The following is a 19737-nucleotide window of genomic DNA, read 5'->3' as shown; positions in this document are numbered from 1 at the left end:
CGTGGGTATGGCATTCCAGGAGTCCACGGATGCTAGTTTTGGCAGGAGCGTGACGTGCAGGGAAGGCAAATCCCGATCTAGAGTAAGTGTCTATTCCAGTGAGGACAAAATGCTGCCCCTTCCATGATGGAAGTGATCCAGTGTCATCAACCTGTCACCGGGTTGCTGGCTGATCACCCCAGGGAATGGGGTCACTGGCTGATCACCCCAGGGAATGGGGTCACCGGCTGATCACCCCAGGGATTGGGGTCACCGGCTGATCACCCCAGGGATTGGGGTCACCGGCTGATCACCCCAGGGAATGGGGTCACTGGGTCGCTGGCTGGTCACCCCAGGGATTGGGGTCACGGAGCTGCTGGCTGATCACCCCAGCGAATGGGGTCACCAGGTCGCTGGCTGATCACCCCAGGGAATGGGGTCACCAGCTGATCACCCCAGGGATTGGGGTCACTGGCTGATCACCCCAGGGAATGGGGTCACTGGGTTGCTGGCTGATCACCCCAGGGAATGGGGTCACCGGCTGATCACCCCAGGGATTGGGGTCACCGGCTGATCACCCCAGGGAATGGGGTCCCTAGGTCGCTGGCTGATCACCCCAGGGATTGGGTCACTGGGTTGCTGGCTGGTCACCCCAGGGATTGGGGTCACGGGGTTGCTGGCTGATCACCCCAGGGAATGGGGTCACCCGGTCGCTGGCTGATCACCCCAGGGAATGGCATCATTTCAGGGGCTCAGGGTTGGTCTCTGTTACTGGCAGATGAGGCATTCAGCCGTGGCTGCAGCCATGACGGCCATGGTGAGTAAAAGTCTGTGCTGTGAGCCCATGAATAACCTTTATCCCTGCCCTCATGGCCACTTTGTTCATGAGCCCACTGGGCACTAACAGTGGTGTCGGGGGAGAGAGGCTGAGCAGCACCCAGAGAACGGGCCATCCTATCACTTGATGATTCGAACCCTTCCCTGGTGAGGACACACTTTGGTGGGCATTTACATGGGACACAAGTATCTTCAGGGTTTTTGCCCACATACCTCTTCTGTCAGTTCCCTAGATTTCCTTGTCACTAATTTTCCAATCATGTTCCTTCCAAGTCCCTGACTCTCCAGGCAAATAATTGGCTACAGTCGGTGAATCGGTGTGTGCTCTCACATCCAGCCATTTCTCCTTCCAAGCGCAACCAACAACCAGGTGCACTGCGCCAACGTCTGCCCACCGGGAGGCTCTGCCTCCACCGCTGCCCTTCACGGATGTCTAAGGCAGGGGCTGGAGGGCAGCTGCTCAGTTTCAGGCAGAGCCTGCACATGGTACAGAACCACCTGCCAATTGGGACGTGAGTCTTCGCTTTCTCTGTGAGCTGATCATGGGGGACTCTCCATGATGCTAGAGGTGCAGGCTGGGAGAGGGAAGGCAGGGTGGAGTCGCGGGAGTGGGAACCAAGGGCCTTTGAAGCTGCTTCTTCATCTAACTTCCTGGTGCCTTCAGGGCCTGCTTGGGCCTGGTCATGTGTATACCATTTCCTTTAGATGGTGAAGCACGGTGCTGCTGTGCACACCCAACTATATTATGGCTTGATGGGTCAGAGAACCTCCAGTTCACGACAGGCAGCTCAGGCCACGTGGTAACTCCTTGGCCCATGGCTAAGCATCAGTCTCCAAGAAGGCCTAGTAGGAGTCCAAAAGCTGTGTCTCAAAAGGAGAGTACGGTCCACAGGATGGCAGAGCTTTGCTCCAAAATCCTACGGGCTTGCCCTGTGATCAACTGAGGGGCCTGCCAAAGGCTGCAAATAGCATCCCTGTCTGCCACGGTCTCTTCAAACACCACTGGATCGGCTGGATCACGTGGCCCATGAGGAGAGCAGCTTGCATCGCAGTCGGAACCTGCTACAGTGCTTTCTCTCGCTCTGGTCCCTCTCAAAGCTAGCAGATTTTCAGGTCACTCTATAACTAGGTCAGGCTAACACACCCAAATGAGGATTGTGTTGCCTTTAAATATCTGGACACTAAACGGCCCAGTCAAGTTGACACACACAGTTGCCCATCACACACTCTGACATGGGGTATCTTTAAGACGTAGCACAAGAGAAAGGAGGGTGCAGAAGAGGTAGGAAATACTAAGCTACGACTTGTCTTTTTTTTTTTTTTTTTTTTTTTTTTTTTAAAGAAACAGGGTCTTAGCCAGGTGCAGCGGCTCATGCCTATAATCCCAGCACTTTGGGAGGCCAAGGTGGGCGGATCACGAGGTTAAGAGATTGAGACCATCCTGGCCAACATGGTGAAACCCCGTCTCTACTAAAAATACAAAAACTAGCTGGGCATGGTGGTGGATGCCTGTAATTTCAGCTACTCAGGAGGCTGAGGCAGGAGAATCGCTTGAATCCGGGAGGCGGATGTTGCAGTGAGCCCAGATCACGCCACTGCACTCCAGCCTGGCGACACAGCGAGACTCCGTCTCAAAAAAAAAAAAAAAGGAAAAAAAAAAAAGAAATGGGGTCTTGCTCTGTCGCCCAGGCTGGGTATAGTGATGTGATCATGGCTCACTGCAGCCTCCAACTCCTGGGCTCAAGTGATCCTCCCACCTCAGCCTCCCACATAGCTGGAACTACAGGTGCATTCCACCATGCCCGGCTAATTTATTTTCTTTCTTCTTCTTTTTTTTTTTCTTTAGAGATAGCGGTCTCACTATGCTGCTCAGGCTGGTCTTGAACTCCTTACTTCAAGTGATCCTCCGGCTTGGCCTTCTGAACACTGCAGGGATTACAGGCATGAGCCACTGCATCCGGTCCCATTTGTAATTCTTTTTTTTTTTTTTTTTGAGACGGAGTCTTGCTCTGGAGTACAGTGGCGTGATCTCGGCTCACTGCAAGCTCCACCTCCTGGGTTCACGCCATTCTCCTGCCTCAGCCTCCCGAGTAGCTGGGACTACAGGCGCCCGCCACCACGCCCAGCTAATTTTTTGTATGTTTTTTAGTAGAGACGGGTTTTCACCACGTTAGCCAGGATGGTCTTGATCTCCTGACCTCGTGATCCACCTGCCTTGGCCTCCCAAAGTGCTGGGATTACAGGCGTGAGCCACCGCACCTGGCCTGGTGCAGATCTTTCTGGCACCAACTTGATATATAACTTTGGGGAGCCACCATTATTTACTATTCTTTCTATTATTCCTTTTATCCCTTAGCAAAGCAGGACAAGTCTGGTCTCTGGGTTGCTTTATTTTTTCTTTTTTGAGATGGTTCAGCCTCCCAAGTAGCTGGGACCACAGGCACATGTCACCATGCCGAGCTAATTTTTGTATTTTTTGTTTTTTTAGAGACGGAGTCTTGCTCTGTTGCCCAGGCTGGAGTGCAGTGGCGTGATCTGCAAGCTCCGCCTCCTGGGTTCACACCGTTCTCTTGCCTCAGCCCCCCAAGTAGCTGGGACCACAGGCGCCCGCCACCATACCCGGCTAATTTTTTGTATTTTTAGTAGAGACGAGGTTTCACTGTGTTAGCCAGGATGGTCTCAATCTCCTGAACTCGTGATCTGCCGGCCTCGGCCTCCCAAAGTGCTGGGATTACAGGCATGAGCCACCGTGCCCGGTCATTAGTCTCTAGTTCTTAAACAACTTTCCTAACTCTTTTCTGACTTTCTTGTAGAAGTGTAAAGTGCTGGAGAAAATATTATGCATTTTTCCATCTGCTTCCTATACTTTCCAGATCAAATCTGAGGATTATAACTTGTACCCCTAGGCCAGGCACAGTGGCTCACACCTGTAATCCCAGCACCTTGGGAGGCCAAGGCGGGCAGATCACTTGAGGTCAGGAGTTCAAAACCATCCTTGCCAACCTGGTGAAACCCCATCTCTACTAAAAATACAAAAAAATTAGCCAGGTGTGCTGGCACATGACTGTAATCCCAGCTACTTGGGAGGCTGAAGCAGGAGAACTGCTTGAACCGGGGAGGCAGAGGTTGCAGTGAGCTGAGATCTCACCACTGCACTCCAGCCTGGGTGAAGAAGCAAGACTCTGTCTCAGAAAAAAAGAACTAAACCTGGATGGAAGCACCTGTGTCTTCCTGGCCACACGTTGGGTTCAGATTTTCTCCTGGCATGAAGTAGAATCCAGAGCAGGGAGCACGATCACAGTCCTGTGTGGGAAGATCATTCTGTAAATAGTTTGGAGAAGAGCAAGGTAGGAGGCTCAAAAACCAGTTAAGAGCCTGTTAATTAAGAGGCCAGTGTGGTGGCTCACACCTGTAACCCCAGCACTTTGGGAGGCCGAGGTGGGAGGATTGCTTGAGCCCAGGAGTTTGAGACCAGTCTGGGCAATAGAGTAAGAACCAGTTTCTATAAAAAAGGTTTTTAAAAATTAGCCCAGCATGGTGGCACATGCCCATGGTCCCAGCTACTTGGCGGGGCTGGGGTGGGAGGATCCCTTGAGCCCAGGACGTCGAGGCTACAGCGAGCCATGATGGGGCCACTGCACTCAGTTTGGGCCACAAAGAAAGACCCTATCTCAAAAAAAAAAAAGAGGTTCAGAGAAGGCATTACTTCCAGATAGATTAATCAGAAAAGGTAAGTTTTGAAGGGCAGGAATCTTTTAAACACAGAGCTGAGGGGCATGAGTGGAGTGTTGTGAGAAGAAAAAAGAATTACTAGCAAAAGTTCACAAGGGTCCGGGTGCGGTGGCTCATGCCTGTCATCCCAGCACTTTGGGAGGCCGAGGTGGGCAGATCACCTGAGGTCAGGAGTTCAAGAGCAGCCTGGCCAACATGGTGAAACTCCATCTTTACTAAAAATACAAAAAAAATTAGCTGGGCGTGGTGGCTGACGCCTGTAGCTGGGGTCGGGAGGCTGAGGCAGGAGAATCACTTCAAGCTGGGAGGCAGAGGTTGCAGTGAGCCGAGATCGCACCATTGAACATCAGCCTGGGTGACAGAGCAAGACTCCATCTCAGAAAAAAGAAAAAAAAATGTGGTCCCCGAGCAGCAGCAGCATCACCTGGGAAATCCAAAATTTCAAGCCCACCTCAGACCTTACTGAGTCAGAAACTAACTCTGCGCTCAGCAGCTTAACCACCTGGTTCTCAGTGATGGTTTGGGGCAGCCTCATGGACCTTCAGCAAGCCCAGCCCCTCGCCAGGCCAATACTCCATGAAGATGAGCAGAGGATGCTGTTACGTGACCTTCACTGTGGAGACAGAAGGGAGGGACCGACAGTGCTCAGGGCTGGGCCTGGGGTGCTCTTTATCACTGGCTGCCTGTGGGACCCCACGACTCATGGCTGGAGACCCCCACACCCCCGCCTTGTTTCCATCTGCTGCAGCCAGCGATGTCAAGCCTTATCCCATCTGTCACACCAGGCCAGACAATAAATGTCCTCTTGTGGGGAAAGTGATTCAGAGAGAAAAGCTAAGAGCCACTCCACCCCCCACATAATCCACCCCCACATAATCCACCCTCACATAATCCACCCTCACATAATCCACCCCCCAAATCCACCCTCACATAATCCACCCCCACATAATCCACCCCACATAATCCACCCCACATAATCCACCCCACATAATCCACCCCCACATAATCCACCCCACATAATCCACCCCCACATAATCCACCCCCACATAATCCACCCCCACATAATCCACCCCCACATAATCCACCCCCACATAATCCACCCCCACATAATCCACCCCCACATAATCCACCCCCACATAATCCACCCCACATAATCCACCCCACATAATCCACCCCCACATAATCCACCCCCCAATCCACCCCCACAATCCACCCCCACAATCCACCCCCAAATCCACCCCACATAATCCACCCCACATAATCCACCCCCACATAATCCACCCTCACATAATCCACCCCCACATAATCCACCCTCACATAATCCACCCCCACATAATCCACCCCCCATCCACCCCCATAATCCACCCCCACATAATCCACCCCCATAATCCCCCCCACATAATCCCCCCACATAATCCACCCCCACATAATCCACCCCCCACAATCCACCCCCCACAATCCACCCCGCATAATCCACCCCCGCATAATCCACCCCGCATAATCCACCCCCACATAATCCACCCCCGCATAATCCACCCCCGCATAATCCACCCCCGCATAATCCACCCCCCATAATCCACCCTCACATAATCCACCCCACATAATCCACCCCCATAATCCACCCCACATAATCCACCCCCGCATAATCCACCCCCCATAATCCACCCCAAATCCCCCCCATAATCCACCCCCACATAATCCACCCCCACATAATCCACCCCCACATAATCCACCCCACATAATCCACCCCCACATAATCCACCCCCACATAATCCACATAATCCACCCTCACATAATCCACCCCTCACATAATCCACCCTCACATAATCCACCCTCACATAATCCACCCTCACATAATCCACCCCCACATAATCCACCCCCACATAATCCACCCTCACATAATCCACCCCCGCATAATCCACCCCCGCATAATCCACCCCCGCATAATCCACCCTCGCATAATCCACCCTCGCATAATCCACCCCCACATAATCCACCCCCACATAATCCACCCCCACATAATCCACCCCCACATAATCCACCCCGCACATAATCCACCCCCACATAATCCACCCTCGAATAATCCACCCTCGAATAATCCACCCTCACATAATCCACCCCCACACAATCCACCCCCACATAATCCACCCTCGAATAATCCACCCTCGATAATCCACCCTCACATAATCCACCCCCACATAATCCACCCTCACATAATCCACCCCAATAATCCACCCCCACATAATCCATCCCCCACATAATCCACCCCCACATAATCCACCCTCAATAATCCACCCCCACATAATCCACCCCACATAATCCACCCCCACATAATCCACCCTCACATAATCCACCCCTCGAATAATCGCCCTCACATAATCCACCCCCACATAATCCACCCCCACATAATCCACCCCCACATAATCCACCCCCACATAATCCACCCCACATAATCCACCCCACATAATCCACCCCCACATAATCCACCCTCATATAAGACTGTGCAGCTGTCTGGTCTCCATTTCTGTCGGGTGGGGTATTCCATCCTCATTTCGGGCAACATGTCCCAAAAGGATGGCTTCCAGTAGGGCTCATTAGGTCCCACCCATTTCTTCTCTGGGGCCCCAAAGACCCTCCCACCTTTTTTTTTTTTTTTTTTTGAGACGGAGTCTCCCTCTGTCTCCAGGCCAGAGTGCAGTGGCACCATCTAGGCTCACTGCAAGCTCCGCCTCGTGGGTTCAAGCAATTCTGCTGCCTCAGCCTCCTGAGTAGCTGGGATTACAGGCATGCAGCCACCACACCCAGCTAATTTTTGTATTTTTAGTAGAGACAGGGTTTCACCACGTTGGCCAAGGTCTCTCGATCTCTTGACCTTGCTTCAGCCTCCCAAAGTGCTGAGATTACAGGCGTGAGCCACTGCACCCAGCCAAGACCCTTAAAGGAAGGACACTTCATTTCTTCTTACAACTCAGACATACCTGTGAGGCTCCTGGGCTATGGAATACCCCAGCCCTTTCGCAGCCCTTGATGGAAATTGTTTTTCAGCCCTCTGAATACAACGACCACTGTTTACTTAGAGGAATCTTTTTTTTTTTTTTTGAGACAGGGTCTCATTCCCTTGTCCATGCTGGAGTGCAGTGGCATGATCATGACTCACTGTAGTCTCAACTTCCCAGACGCAAGCCATTTTCCTGCCTCAGCCTCCCGAAGTGCTGGGATTACAGGTGTAAGCCACCATGCCCAGCAGAGGAATCTTTTTTGATCAACATCTTCTGAGAGTCCCTGGCCCAAGTAGGCAGATGCTTGCTACGGCACTGCCTTCAGGCCATTAGCAAAAAGTGTGCTTAAACGCCCAGAGGTGTTCCCAGGCCACATTTTGTTCATAGGAGGAGTACACAATGATGCCAAATTGTTAGCATTCTTGGGACTGAAAACCTCTCGCCAACATCCCCTAGGATTTTCCTGGATACAACCAGAAATCCATTCCCAATTTCTCTGACTCCAGGCCCCAACTCTGGTTTCCTCGAAGAGAAGGAAGTGTTCTTGGTTCCCAAAATATGCTTGCAGTGCAGTGGTATAATGGTAAATGTTTAACAACGATAACAAAAAGGCCCTAACTGGCCGGGCGCAGTGACTCATGCCTGTAATCCCAGCACTTTGGGAGGCCAAGGCAGATGGGTCACCTGAGGTCAGGAGTTTGAGACCAGCCTGACCAACATGGTGAAACCTCCTTCTACTAAAAATACAAAAACTAGCCAGGCGTGGTGGCATGTACCTGTAATCCCAGCTACTCAGGAGGCTGAGGCAGGAGAATCGCTCAAACCTGGGAGGTGGAGGTTGCAGTGAGCCGAGATTGCAACACTGCACTCCAGCCTGGGTGACAGAGCAAGACTGTATCAAAAGAATAATTTTAAAAAGTAAAGCAACAAATTATCAGGAGTTTCTGAGCTGGTTGTTAAGCACGGTTATTATTAAAAATTACATTCTATACATTTATAATAAATTACACTAAAAATAGGTAATATGTGCTCAAAACTCATCCCCCCCTAAAAATTTTACTACACTGTACTCCTATCTATGCTGTTGAGGTTATTTCCATAGATTGTATCTGTGTGATAGAAACACCATCTAACCACATGCTGCTGTACATCTTCCCAATTCTGACTGATGACCTCGCTTGGTAGTTTGAAATCAGCCATGATGGGGATATTAACACCACACAAGTCAGCAAATGCTCTAAGTTAGGATCTTTTTTTTTTTTTTTTTTTTTTTTGAGACGGAGTCTTGCTCTTGTCGCCCAGGCTGGAGTGCGATGGTGCGATCTTGGCTCACTGCAACCTCCACCTCCCGGGTTTAAGCGATTCTCCTATCTCAGCCTCCCGAGTAACTGAGATTACAGGCGCCTGCCACCATCTGGCTAATTTTTATATTTTTAGTAGAGACGGGGTTTCCTGCTTCAGCCTCCCAAGTAGCTGGGAATACAGGCGTGCACCACCATGCCCAGCTAATTTTTTTTTTTTGTTGTATTTTTAGTAGAGATGGGGTTTCACCATGTTTGCCAGATTGGTCTCGAACTCCTGACCTCGTGATCCACCGGCCTCGGCCTCCCACAGCGTTGGATGACAGGCGTGAGCCCCCGCGCCCGGTCCGTGCATTTACAGCACACGTTCACGCTTATCTACAAAGCGTCTACCTCTCACCGCACCTTCCGGGACCACAGGATTTAACGCCTCACCGCCCGATGACAGCATGAGGCGGACAGGGCAGCGAGAATGCTCGCGCGTCCCCTCCCGGCGATCCGGAGCACGGCAGCCCCGGAGCGCGCGGCCACTCCTCGCTCCCCTCAGGAGCTCGTTAAGAGCCCCGCGCGGGACCGAGGAGCGAGAGCACGCGCAACGCTTTCTGGGAAATGTAGTTGGAGGTCGGATTGGAACTACAAACCCCGGTACTCACCGCGCTGCAGCCCCGACCGTGAGGGCGCTTTCTGGTGAATCTGAATCTCGTTTGTCTGTGATATGGGGAAAGCTGTCCAAGCCCAATTCCATTTTCACAAGAGGCTTTCTTTTTGGAAACTAGATAGCGCTCTCGCTGGTGTGCGCACGACGAGCCTTGAGGCCGCGTGGCTTCTTCCTGCGGCGAATCTGCCGTTGCAGCACAGTGGCTAGTCTCAGGGCCCGCAACGTGACGCTTGTCGAATCTGCTGCGGGGAGAAGGACGCGAGGGTTGCTGGGGCAGCGACTGTCATGGCGGCGGCCGCCCCCAATGCCGGGGGTTCGGCCCCTGAGGCAGCGGGTTCCGCCGAAGCTCCGCTGCAGTACAGCCTTCTCCTGCAGTACCTGGTGGGTGACAAGCGTCAGCCCCGGCTCCTGGAGCCTGGGAGCCTGGGCGGGATCCCAAGTCCAGCGAAGGGTGAGGAGCAGAAGATGATCGAGAAGGTGATGGAAAGCTGCGCTTTCAAGGCTGCGCTGGCCTGCGTGGGAGGTGAGGCCGGGCGAGTGGGATCCTTGGGAGGCTGAGGGCCTGGACGGCAGTGGGGATCTCTGCTGAGAAGACCACGCGCCTGGGAGGCCAGGGACTGCGGGCCTTGACCTTGACCACACCCCCGCCTCGTTCCGTGAATCGGGCGTCACCTCTCCTGCCCCTTCAGGTCTGCTTTCCTGATGAAAATTGGGTGAGAGAATCGGTGCTGTGGTTGGGGCCTAAAAGTTATTACATGACATCCTGGCTAACACGGTGAAACCCTGTCTGCACCAAAAATACTAAAAATTAGCCGGGCGTGGTGGCGGGCGCCTGTAGTCCCAGCTACTCCGGAGGTTGAGGCAGGAGAATGGCGTGAACCCGGGAGGCGGAGCTTGCAGTGAGCGGAGATCGCGCCACTGCACTCCAGCCTGGGGGACACAGCAAGACTCCGCCTCAAAAAAAAAAAAGTTATTACATGGGTGACTTCATTCATCCGTTCATTCCTCTTTTTTTGTTTGTTTGTTTTTTGAGACGGAGTTTTGCTCTTGTTGCCCAGGCTGGAGTGCAATGCCACGATCTCGGCTCACCGCAACCTCCGCCTCCCGGGTTCAAGCGATTCTCCTGCCTCAGCCCCCCGAGAAGTTGGGATTACAGGCATGCACCACCACGCCCGGCTAATTTTGTATTTTTAGTAGAGATGAGGTTTCTCCATGTTAGTCAGGCTGGTCTCGAACTCCCAACCTCAGGTGATCCGCCCACCTCGGCCTCCCAAAGTGCTGGGATTACAGGCGTGAGCCACTGCGCCGGGCCTCCGTTCATTCCCTTAAATTTGCTCATTCTCTTAAATTCTTTCAGCAAATTGTTCCTAAGCAATATCACGTGCCAGCTGAAAGAGACAAGAGCCTGGTCTTCATGGGGCCTGTATTCTACTATGTGGAGAAGAATGTTGAGCAGGAACACTGCAGAGGAAGGATGCAGACATATGGAAATGCACATGCAGACGACTCTAGGGCAGCGGTTGAGGTTTGAAAAACTGAAAGACCACTGTGACTAGACAGCCCCGAGCAAGGAGAGACGAAGTCTGCACTTGTCCTTCTGTTTTTCCCTTAAGTTGGAGGGGAGGTGCCCATGATTTTATTAAACTCATATTGACCATGAGGTCGAGAGAGCATCCATCTGGACATGTCCAGCCGGCTCAGGAAGGTCAGATGTGGCAGCAGTGTGGGATTTGCCATTAGGTAGCTGTGTGGCCTTGGGAGAAGTTGCTTAACCTCTCTGAGCCTCAGTTTATAGAAAGGAGAGGCTAACAGCATCTGTCTCACTGGATTATTGTGAAGAATGAATGAGGCTGTGGCATGTCTGGCATGTGGTGCTCAGTAAAGCATTACTGTGAATGTCACAGTGGCCAAGAGAGTGATTTGCAAAGTTGATAGCTGAACTTGAGGGTGGCTGTTTACATATAAGAGAGTGTAGAGAGAATAGAGGGTTAAAGATGGAATCTTGAGAAATGTTAGGGAATGAGAGGAGGAAGAAATCCTAGAGGAGACAGAGAAGATGATGTCAGTAACAGAGACCCTGGATTGTGCAAAACTCTCCACCAGGCAAACGGAGAGTTTGAGTGGCAAGAGGGGGTATCCTCTGCACTGGTGGCCATCCAAAAGTATGGTCCCTTCCAAGATGATCCCAATACAGTAATCCAGAAAACATGCCAAAGACACCTTCATCTCTGTGTTTGCTTCTAGGATTTGTCTTAGGAGGTGCATTTGGGGTGTTTACCGCCGGCATCGATACCAACGTGGGCTTTGACCCTAAGGATCCTTACCGTACACCGACTGCAAAAGAAGTTCTGAAAGACATGGGGCAGAGAGGAATGTCCTATGCCAAAAATTTTGCCATTGTGGGAGCCATGTTTTCTTGTACTGAGTGTTTGGTAGAATCTGTAAGTGTCTCTGCCTTCTGAGAAATCCTTGCTGGGGCCGCCATTTCATGACTTTTAAAGAGAAATTGCTCTTTAAAAGTCATTTGGAAGTTGTTACTAGAAAGCAGATCGGAAGTATCAGATACGTTCTAGGTTGAACTTCCATAAAATAGTCCCTGTTGCAGACTTTGTGTATGTTTACAGTATGGGCTTGCATTATTTTTTACTTTTTGTAGGCTAGAAAATAACTAATGATTTTAAACATGAGACTTATTGGAGAGCCCCTTGAAGAAATTTTGATTACATTTCAAATGCTGGACTTGGTTTCAGCACTCTGGTGCCACCTGCAGGAAGCATCTATGAACACGTACTACATACACACACACACACACACACACACACACACACCACACACACACACACACACACTGTATACTTAGGAACTATATTTTTGAGAAAGATTAGGTTTCCTTTGGGTAGGGACTGAATGAGCTAACTAGCAACCCTGCGTATTCCTCCTTAATGGTCTGTCTTGGCTTGTTTCTTTGGCTCTAACATGTACTTCTCCGCCCACAGTACCGGGGAAAATCGGATTGGAAGAACAGTGTCATTAGTGGCTGCATCACTGGAGGAGCCATTGGTTTCAGAGGTTAGTAAGCGGCTCTCGAATGCTTTTTCTTTGTGGCCTTGGACAGCGTACTGAGGTTGTCATTTCCAAACACACGAGTGTTCCAGGGACACTTGATCTTCTTCCCTCTGACAAATCAGTCATGTTTGTTTCTGTGTTAAGTCGGTTTTGGAAAGTTGCTAGGATCTAGATTGGGGTTTCCCATCGTTGGGACTATTGACATTTTCGACCAGATGAATCTTTGCCAGGATTGGGTCTGTTTTGTGCGTTCTAAGATGCTGAGCAGTATCCCTGGCCTCTACCTATGAGATGCAAGTAGCACCCCCGTCCGTTGTTACAACTTTTTTTTTTTTTAAAGAGACCGAATCTCACTGTCGGAGTGCAGTGGGCACCATGTCAGCTCACTGCAACCTGCACCTCCTGGGTTCAAGTGATTCCCCTGCCTCAGCCTCCCAGGGAGCTGGGATTACAGGCGCCCACCACCATGCTTGACTAATTTTTTTTTGTATTTTTTTAGTAGAGACCGATTTTACCTGGTCTCGAACTCCTGACTTCATGATCTTCCTGCCTTGGCCTCCCAAAGTGCTGATATTACAGGCATGAGCCACCACGTGTGGCCAACATTTTTCTCAATAATTCTAGACAATTGTCTGTTTTAATTTTAGATATAAATTATAATAGTAATATCTTTCTGCCCTCAGGGATTCTGATTTCTACCCATTGAATGCTAAGTACAGATATTCTAGAAATATTAGACTTGGCCGGGCGTGGTGGCTCACGCTTGTAATCCCAGCACTTTGGGAGGCCGAGGCAGGCGGATCACGAGGTCAGGAGATCGAGACCACGGTGAAACCCCGTCTCCACTAAAAAATACAAAAAAATTAGCCGGGCGTGGTGGCGGGCGCCTGTAGTCCCAGCTACTCGGAGAGGCTGAGGCAGGAGAATGGCGTGAACCCGGGAGGCGGAGCTTGCAGTGAGCCGAGATTGCGCCACTGCACACTCCAGCCTGGGCGACAGAGCGAGACTCCGTCTCAAGAAAAAAAAAAAAAAAAAAAAAAAAAAAATATTAGACTATCAGCTGCAAAAAAAAAAAACAAAACAAAACCAATTTGCTGCTGCGACTTCTCCCCACTGGCACGTCCATTGAGAGTGTGGTGGAGGGCCTTGGTGACCTGACTTTCCTTTCAGAAGCAGCAGTGTTTTATCACTGGGCCACTTTCCATCTGTCATGCCCTGACTTACCCAGAGCACAAAGCTGGTTTTCTCATCTTCTGAGAGACAGGATGATTTGCTGTCATGAAACCTGGTTTTGCTCCTCAAGCACCATTTATGATGACAGAGTGACTTCTCTGCCAGTCGTCCCATTGCTCAGCTTCGCCAGGGCCTCTTTGAGAAGCTCTGCTGTCTCCAGGACTGCTTTGATCACCTTCCCCAGAATGTATTCCATAAACAAATCAGGGTCAAGGCCATATGCTTTCATTTGATTCCGAGGGCTGCTTCTCTCAATCAGTTTCCTGCCCGCGAGGGGCTGTTTCCGTAAGACTAGAAATACCCTTTGAAGGAGAAAAGCTAAACAAATGTAGTTAGATAAAGCACACTGGATTAGATCATATACACTGCTTCATTGATGTCTTCCAGAGCTATGATCGTTTGAATGACTTACAGTGCTTAAGCTCATTTCATGACACTGAGGCTGTGCAAACTTTCCGTGAGTGCCTCGTGACCCAGCAGCTGTCACCACAGGTCATGTTCTTTCTGTTTGTTTGACAGCTGGCTTAAAGGCTGGGGCCATTGGTTGTGGAGGTTTTGCTGCTTTCTCTGCTGCGATTGATTATTACCTCCGGTGAGAGTAATTGCCCGTGGGGAAGGATGATGCCAGCCCCGGATCCGCGCTGCTCTCTGGAGGACAGTTTCTGTACCACACCAGGGCCTTGCTTCAGGGCTTGAAGGCGTTCGTTTTCCCTCATGTCGTTGGTATTCTGAGGGAGCTGCCTGGCTTCTCTGCCTCCAGCCTTCGGGGCAGCCACACTTTGCTGCTCCTGGACTCCAGCCAGCCTTCACAGAGGACGTCCCGTGCCAGATTCTCTCAGAGCAGATCAGGAGACAGGATGTTGACATATAGGAATTCAGCTCCACAAAGCTTCAGGCCTGACCGCAGCTGGCCCTCTAGGTTGTTTGGTGTTGTGGGCACAGAGGTGACAGTGTCTCTACAGGCACTCAGGAAGCTGTTCTACCTTGGAACTCCATGCAACTGTCTGTCTTGAATACCAGGGCAGGGCAAGGCAGATTGATGCCGTCCAACCAGTTATCTCACTTGTTTTGTGTTCTGCCATCCTTTTTTCTTTTTTAAAAATACACCCCCTTCCCCCACTGCCACACACACCTTACGGTTCAAAAGGTTGGTTTATTTGTATTTTATTTTCAAATTCCCTATTCCAAAAATAGTGCCAGGTGGCCCAAAGATAACATCTGAAGGGAAAGAATGAGAAAGCTCCCAGGGAGGCTGGGGATGGGGGCGCTGAGGCAGGGTCGTTAGAGGACTGTGTCATCCTCACCAAGATCATTACATCTGCCAGGGCCTGCCTCAAGAAGCCCAGCCCAGCCTTTTCCTGGGATGTAGTGCAATCCCATCCATGAACTCGATGGGCTGCTTCTTCTAGAAAAACCCTCCTGTGCCGGCCGAGAGGCACACACTGGCTTCACGATGTGACCGCTGGACCAGGCCGAGCTTGAGGCCACATGTGAAGGATCCTGCTGTGGTCATCTTGGTGACTCGGTCACAACAGCTACTGGCCAAGATCAGACACTACTGAGGGGCCGTTCACCACCATCCTCGTTCTCCAGGGTCAGGGAAGTGTTTTAACATGTCGTGTTTTCCACTTGACCTTGTGGTATTTTTCTTGGCCTAGTTGTGTGCCGCGGGTATATATATAAAAAAAAAGCCGTCTACAATTGGGCTTCAGCACTGGTGCCACTTTACCCTGGTGCTTTGTGGGGGAGATGACACTGATGGAGTCAGGCCTTTGCTCTTGGGTGGGGCACAGGCAGGTAACTTGCTGGGGGCCACACAATTCTGGACACTTTCAGCCAGTGGTAATGAGTCTCCTTTTTCCTATAATACGGTAATTCCTCTACCCTTTCTTTTTTTGCCTTCTTCCTCATCTGCCCTGTCTTCTGGCCCACACACTCTTAACCAGAGTTCAGACTCAGCTTAAATGGCCTGGTGGCCCAAGTGTGTGTTTGTACATGAGTGATGATGTCAAACCCAGCTGGTAACACCTTCCTTGGGCCATGTTTGCCATTTCCTTGGAATGAATGTGAGTTCCTGCTCAGGGCTCATGTCCTTTTACAGTGAATTCTGTATAACGCCCCTCCCAGTCTCCCAGCTAGGAGGCTTCATCACTGCTGGGCCAGTTGGAGCATTCCGTAGAGCTCAGAACAAATTGTTTCCGCTGCTGTCCCTAAATACAGGACACCTACAAGCACTCTGAAGCAAGGGTAGACACTCCTACCTGGTACCTGTCAAAGAAGTCCTAGGATGCCTGGGATCTTCCATCTTTCAGTCTAGCACGTGGGACCAAGTGGGACCAAATACAAGAGATGCTGCCCTCACAACGGCCTTGGAAAAGATGAGCGCCAGGGCTGTCAGTAGCCATCGGTTCAGTAAGCCAGGCATTGTCCACGCTGCCTATTCACTTGAGAGATGAATGGTTTCCTGTTTTCGATGGCTGGAGAGCCAGTATGAGCTCATAAACCCAACAGCAATTTTCAGAGACATCTGTTCCTGATCTTCAGAATAAACTCAGTGGCCAGTTGCTTTGGCTGGTGGGAGCCGATATTCACGCCACTGGCTCTCTCAGAGGGAGGGTGGGCCCTCGGAGACCCAGCTTCTCTGACAAGCAGATTAGACCAAAAGGTTGCCTCAAAGATGTGCCACTTTGAAGGAAAGTGTAGAGAAGCATTTACATAAAAGAAGACGCTTCCTCTTCAGTGGACAACATGCCACTTTGAAGGCACACTGATGGCCAGGTCCCGGGTGGGACATTTGTACTGTAGCAGCACATGGCAAAGGCGAGCCAGAAGCAGCCTGGATGCTGGCTGATCCGGAGGCCTTTGTGAAGAGCAAGGAGAGGGCTCGAGCCCACGTCCCCGCAGCTCTGCCCCAGCCCCCGTGGGCCACAGGGAGGCTCAAGGGGAGTGAACTAGGTGAACAGATTCCTGGAAACTCACATCTGGATGCAGCTGGAGGAGTTAAATATTTACATTGGTGGCTTCCCTGGACCACTGCGAACACAAACACCCACACCACAGGGCTGAGTTTTGTGCAAATGTTGGGGCTTTGCATTTTTTATTAACATTTTCCTCTCACGTGGTTTACATCAATTTATAATAATCTACATAAGTTGAAACAGAACGTAGACAAAAAAATATATCCTTACCAACTTATTAAAGTCCGATATTCATGAAGGGTCCCATCCTACCTGCGTATCAGCAGAAACTGGCAGCCATCAGCCATTGCCCAGCAAGGACAGGCAGACCTGGGGTTCCTTAGCCTGACTCCTGCCGAGCACAGCCCACCCTGCTGGGCACAGTGACTGGAGGTTCCAGGCTGCACAGTCCCTGGCTCCTGACTTCTGCCGGGTGCAGTGACTGGAGGTTCCGGGCTGCACAGTCCCTGCTCACAGGAGAACCCTTAGCCTGACTCCTGCCGGGCGCAGTGACTGGAGGTCCCGGGCTGCACAGTCCCTGGCTCCTGACTCCTGCTGGGCGCAGTGACTGGAGGTTCCAGGCTGCATGGTCCCTGGCTCACAGGAGACCCCGCTGGGTGTTTCCTTGGTGCAGTTTAGTCCAGGTCTGGCACCTGACCCTCCCCGCTGTGGGGGTGGGATTTATAAATATGAGCCTTTGCCTTTCTCAGCCTTTGCAGCCTTCCTGTAGCCTGTTCTCAAGTTGCCTCAGCAAGCTTGGGGCTGTGGGGCTCCCTGAGGCTGAGACGCGAAGGTACCCAGTCTGGGCCGTGACTCACTCTGCCCCGTCCTGTCCATCGCTTTGGAAGCAAGCAGGAGCCTTCTGTGCCACACACCAACACTCGGATGCCAGGCAGGGACCTCAGGAAGGGCCAGGCGCTGGATCTTTCTTTAGACTCAAGTTCACCGCCTGTCCCAGGGAGCAAGGGCTCCTTGCTAAGCTGCTCACAGGCAGCTGATGGTCAATACTCCCTTCCTCTTGGGCATATCTTTCCTCCGTGCACAGAATATTTACTGTTCTGCCCAAGACAACGGAGTAAACAGGATCAAAAAGGGCTCTGCCTCTCACTGAGCAAGCGCTACAGCAAACCCTTCTTTAAGACTCAGCCCTGAGCACAAGCAATGGGAACTGAGCTCCCCAGTCCTGAGGGCCCAGAAATGGTGCTCTGCCACACAGAAGAGCCAGGGAGCTGTAACTGGCTAGAACTCAAGCCCCTGGAGCTGCGTCTGCTCTCCTAGGCTGATGGCCCGAGGCTGGCAGCCGCAGCTCGTGTGGGAAACGGTACGGTGGGAACACAACTCACTCCTTCCTAGTACTGGGCAATGCGTCTCCAAGTCGGGTCCCTACTCCCTGGTGGGTGCCTACAGCACCAACAAGGAGGCCCCAGCAGAACCCAGCCCCTAGAGGCGGCTGTCTGATTCCCCACTCTCCCCACAACTTCTGGAGTTCCCAGCGTTTACCCAAAAGGCTGCATCCAGAAGCTGGGGCGGCACCACAATGGCTGACCACCGTGGGCCTGTGCCTTTCCTTCCCAGGTCCTGGAGGACCCGTGGCAGTGCTTGGCTGTGGAGCGTGTGTAAAATCTAAGGCAAGAGTACCACGAGGTCCTGCGGTGCCAGGGAGCTCCTGGCTGCAGCATACCTGCCTGGACACCTGCTTCGGCCACATCAGTCACCCTCCAGGAAGCCTGGCCCCTCTTGAAAAGCCCCCACAACTCGCTCCTAAGAGCTGAGCTGCCCCGCCCGCGACCCGGGACACCCAGTGCGGCATGTGCCTTCCTCCCCCATTCAGCCCGTGGTGTTTCCTCAGCAGCCTGACTGCCTCCTCCCCGATTCTCTCCTGACCCTCTGGCTATCTCCATAGCAGGTCACTTGTGAGTCTTTACACTCAAAGGAAATAGAACAGCAGGGAAGGGAACTGAAAAGCAGTAGAAGAAACAGTCAGAGATGCCTCACTGATAGGCAGGAGGCCGAACAGGTAAACCCCAGAAGTGGAGATTCCCAAATGGAAAATTCCAGAAATGGGCGCTCCAGCTCTGTGCTAAGCTGGGGACGAGTGTGTGTCTCCTTGTCCAACATTTGCACAGGCAGCAAGGCAAAGCAGGTGTGCTCCCAAAGGCGGAGGTCGAGGAGGGGCCGGCAGCAGCAAACGGCAGCAGCAAACGGGCCGCCGCTGCCCCGGCAACCCAGGGCCTCTTCAGAGCTTTCAAGGTGATGGAGCGAAGACCGAGGGTGCACATGCATGCAGGCAGGCTGGGAAGGAAGAGCGGGTAGAGGAAGACTGAGGGGAGGCTGCCAGGAGACCGCCATCTGGGAGCAGGGCCAAGAGAGAAGCTGGCAGCAGTTGCACAGCACAAAATAAAAGGCCTTGGGCTGGACTCAGGAGGAAAGAAAGTGCTGGAGGAAATGAAAGAACAAAGCGGGCTGTGTGTGTGCCCACGCCGGGCCGGTCACTACCTTTTCTGCATGACAAGCGTACATAAAACAATTCCCGAACAGCACGGAGCATCAGACACAACTAGAGGTATGGAGGGCAGAGGTGGGTGCGGTGGTGAGGCTGGGACTGGGCAGCCGGCTTTGTACAGGGTGGCACAAAAGATGTACGCATTCCAGTTCTTGGAAGCTGGCTTCCCTCGAGTCTGGAGTGCTGGGTTTGGGAGTTTTCTATTGCAGTCTTTCAAGTCTGAGTTGGACCCCGGGCTGGAGGGGCTGGCTCCACCACCCCCCCGCAGCCGCCCTGCCGCGGGCTACACGTCGGTGGAGAAGTACAGTGTGTTCCGCTTGAGTTCTGCGAAGGAAATGGGGGGGTGCTGCAGGTAGTAGAGGAGGACCTGGACCTGTGGGGAGACAGGAAGGTGGAGGCTGGGCTCCCTGTCCTTGGCCTCGCCGTCAACGTGCGAGAATACATGGTCCTTGCTGGCTCCAGCCTGTGTTGC

At 52.0% G+C, this 19737-nt stretch overlaps 2 protein-coding genes across 11 annotated transcripts in view; one reads left to right on the top strand and one right to left on the bottom strand.

The window, feature by feature from the left end:
• Window positions 1–9509: 9509 nt before the first annotated feature.
• On the top strand, window positions 9510–16956 carry TIMM22 (translocase of inner mitochondrial membrane 22). 2 transcript variants are annotated; one of them, XM_030800509.1, is made up of 4 exons: window positions 9510–10029; window positions 11751–11947; window positions 12503–12575; window positions 14325–16956. In XM_030800509.1, exons 1-4 carry the CDS (start codon window positions 9792–9794, stop codon window positions 14399–14401), a joined length of 585 nt encoding a protein of 194 aa, XP_030656369.1. In that variant the 5' UTR covers window positions 9510–9791; the 3' UTR covers window positions 14402–16956. The 2 variants fall into 2 exon arrangements, with proteins under 2 accessions (XP_030656369.1, XP_030656368.1); XM_030800508.1 differs by lacking the exon at window positions 14325–16956 and adding an exon at window positions 13743–14313 and having other exon boundaries at window positions 9763–10029.
• Window positions 16869–19737, bottom strand: part of ABR (ABR activator of RhoGEF and GTPase) — a 219670-nt gene continuing 216801 nt past the window's right edge. For 8 of the 9 annotated variants that reach the window (XM_030800500.1, XM_030800504.1, XM_030800505.1 and 5 more), the window contains one exon: window positions 19450–19638. In XM_030800500.1, coding sequence (XP_030656360.1) covers window positions 19549–19638 — 90 coding nt within the window. In that variant the 3' untranslated portion in view covers window positions 19450–19548. Of the gene's footprint in view, window positions 19639–19737 lie in introns of all 9 variants that reach the window. The other variant, XM_030800499.1, reaches the window with a different exon arrangement.

This window comes from Nomascus leucogenys, chromosome 19 (assembly GCF_006542625.1).
Source record: "Nomascus leucogenys isolate Asia chromosome 19, Asia_NLE_v1, whole genome shotgun sequence".
Lineage (NCBI taxonomy): Eukaryota > Metazoa > Chordata > Mammalia > Primates > Hylobatidae > Nomascus > Nomascus leucogenys.
Note: the sequence above shows the minus strand (reverse complement) of the source record. Positions and strands in the feature narration are given on the sequence as shown.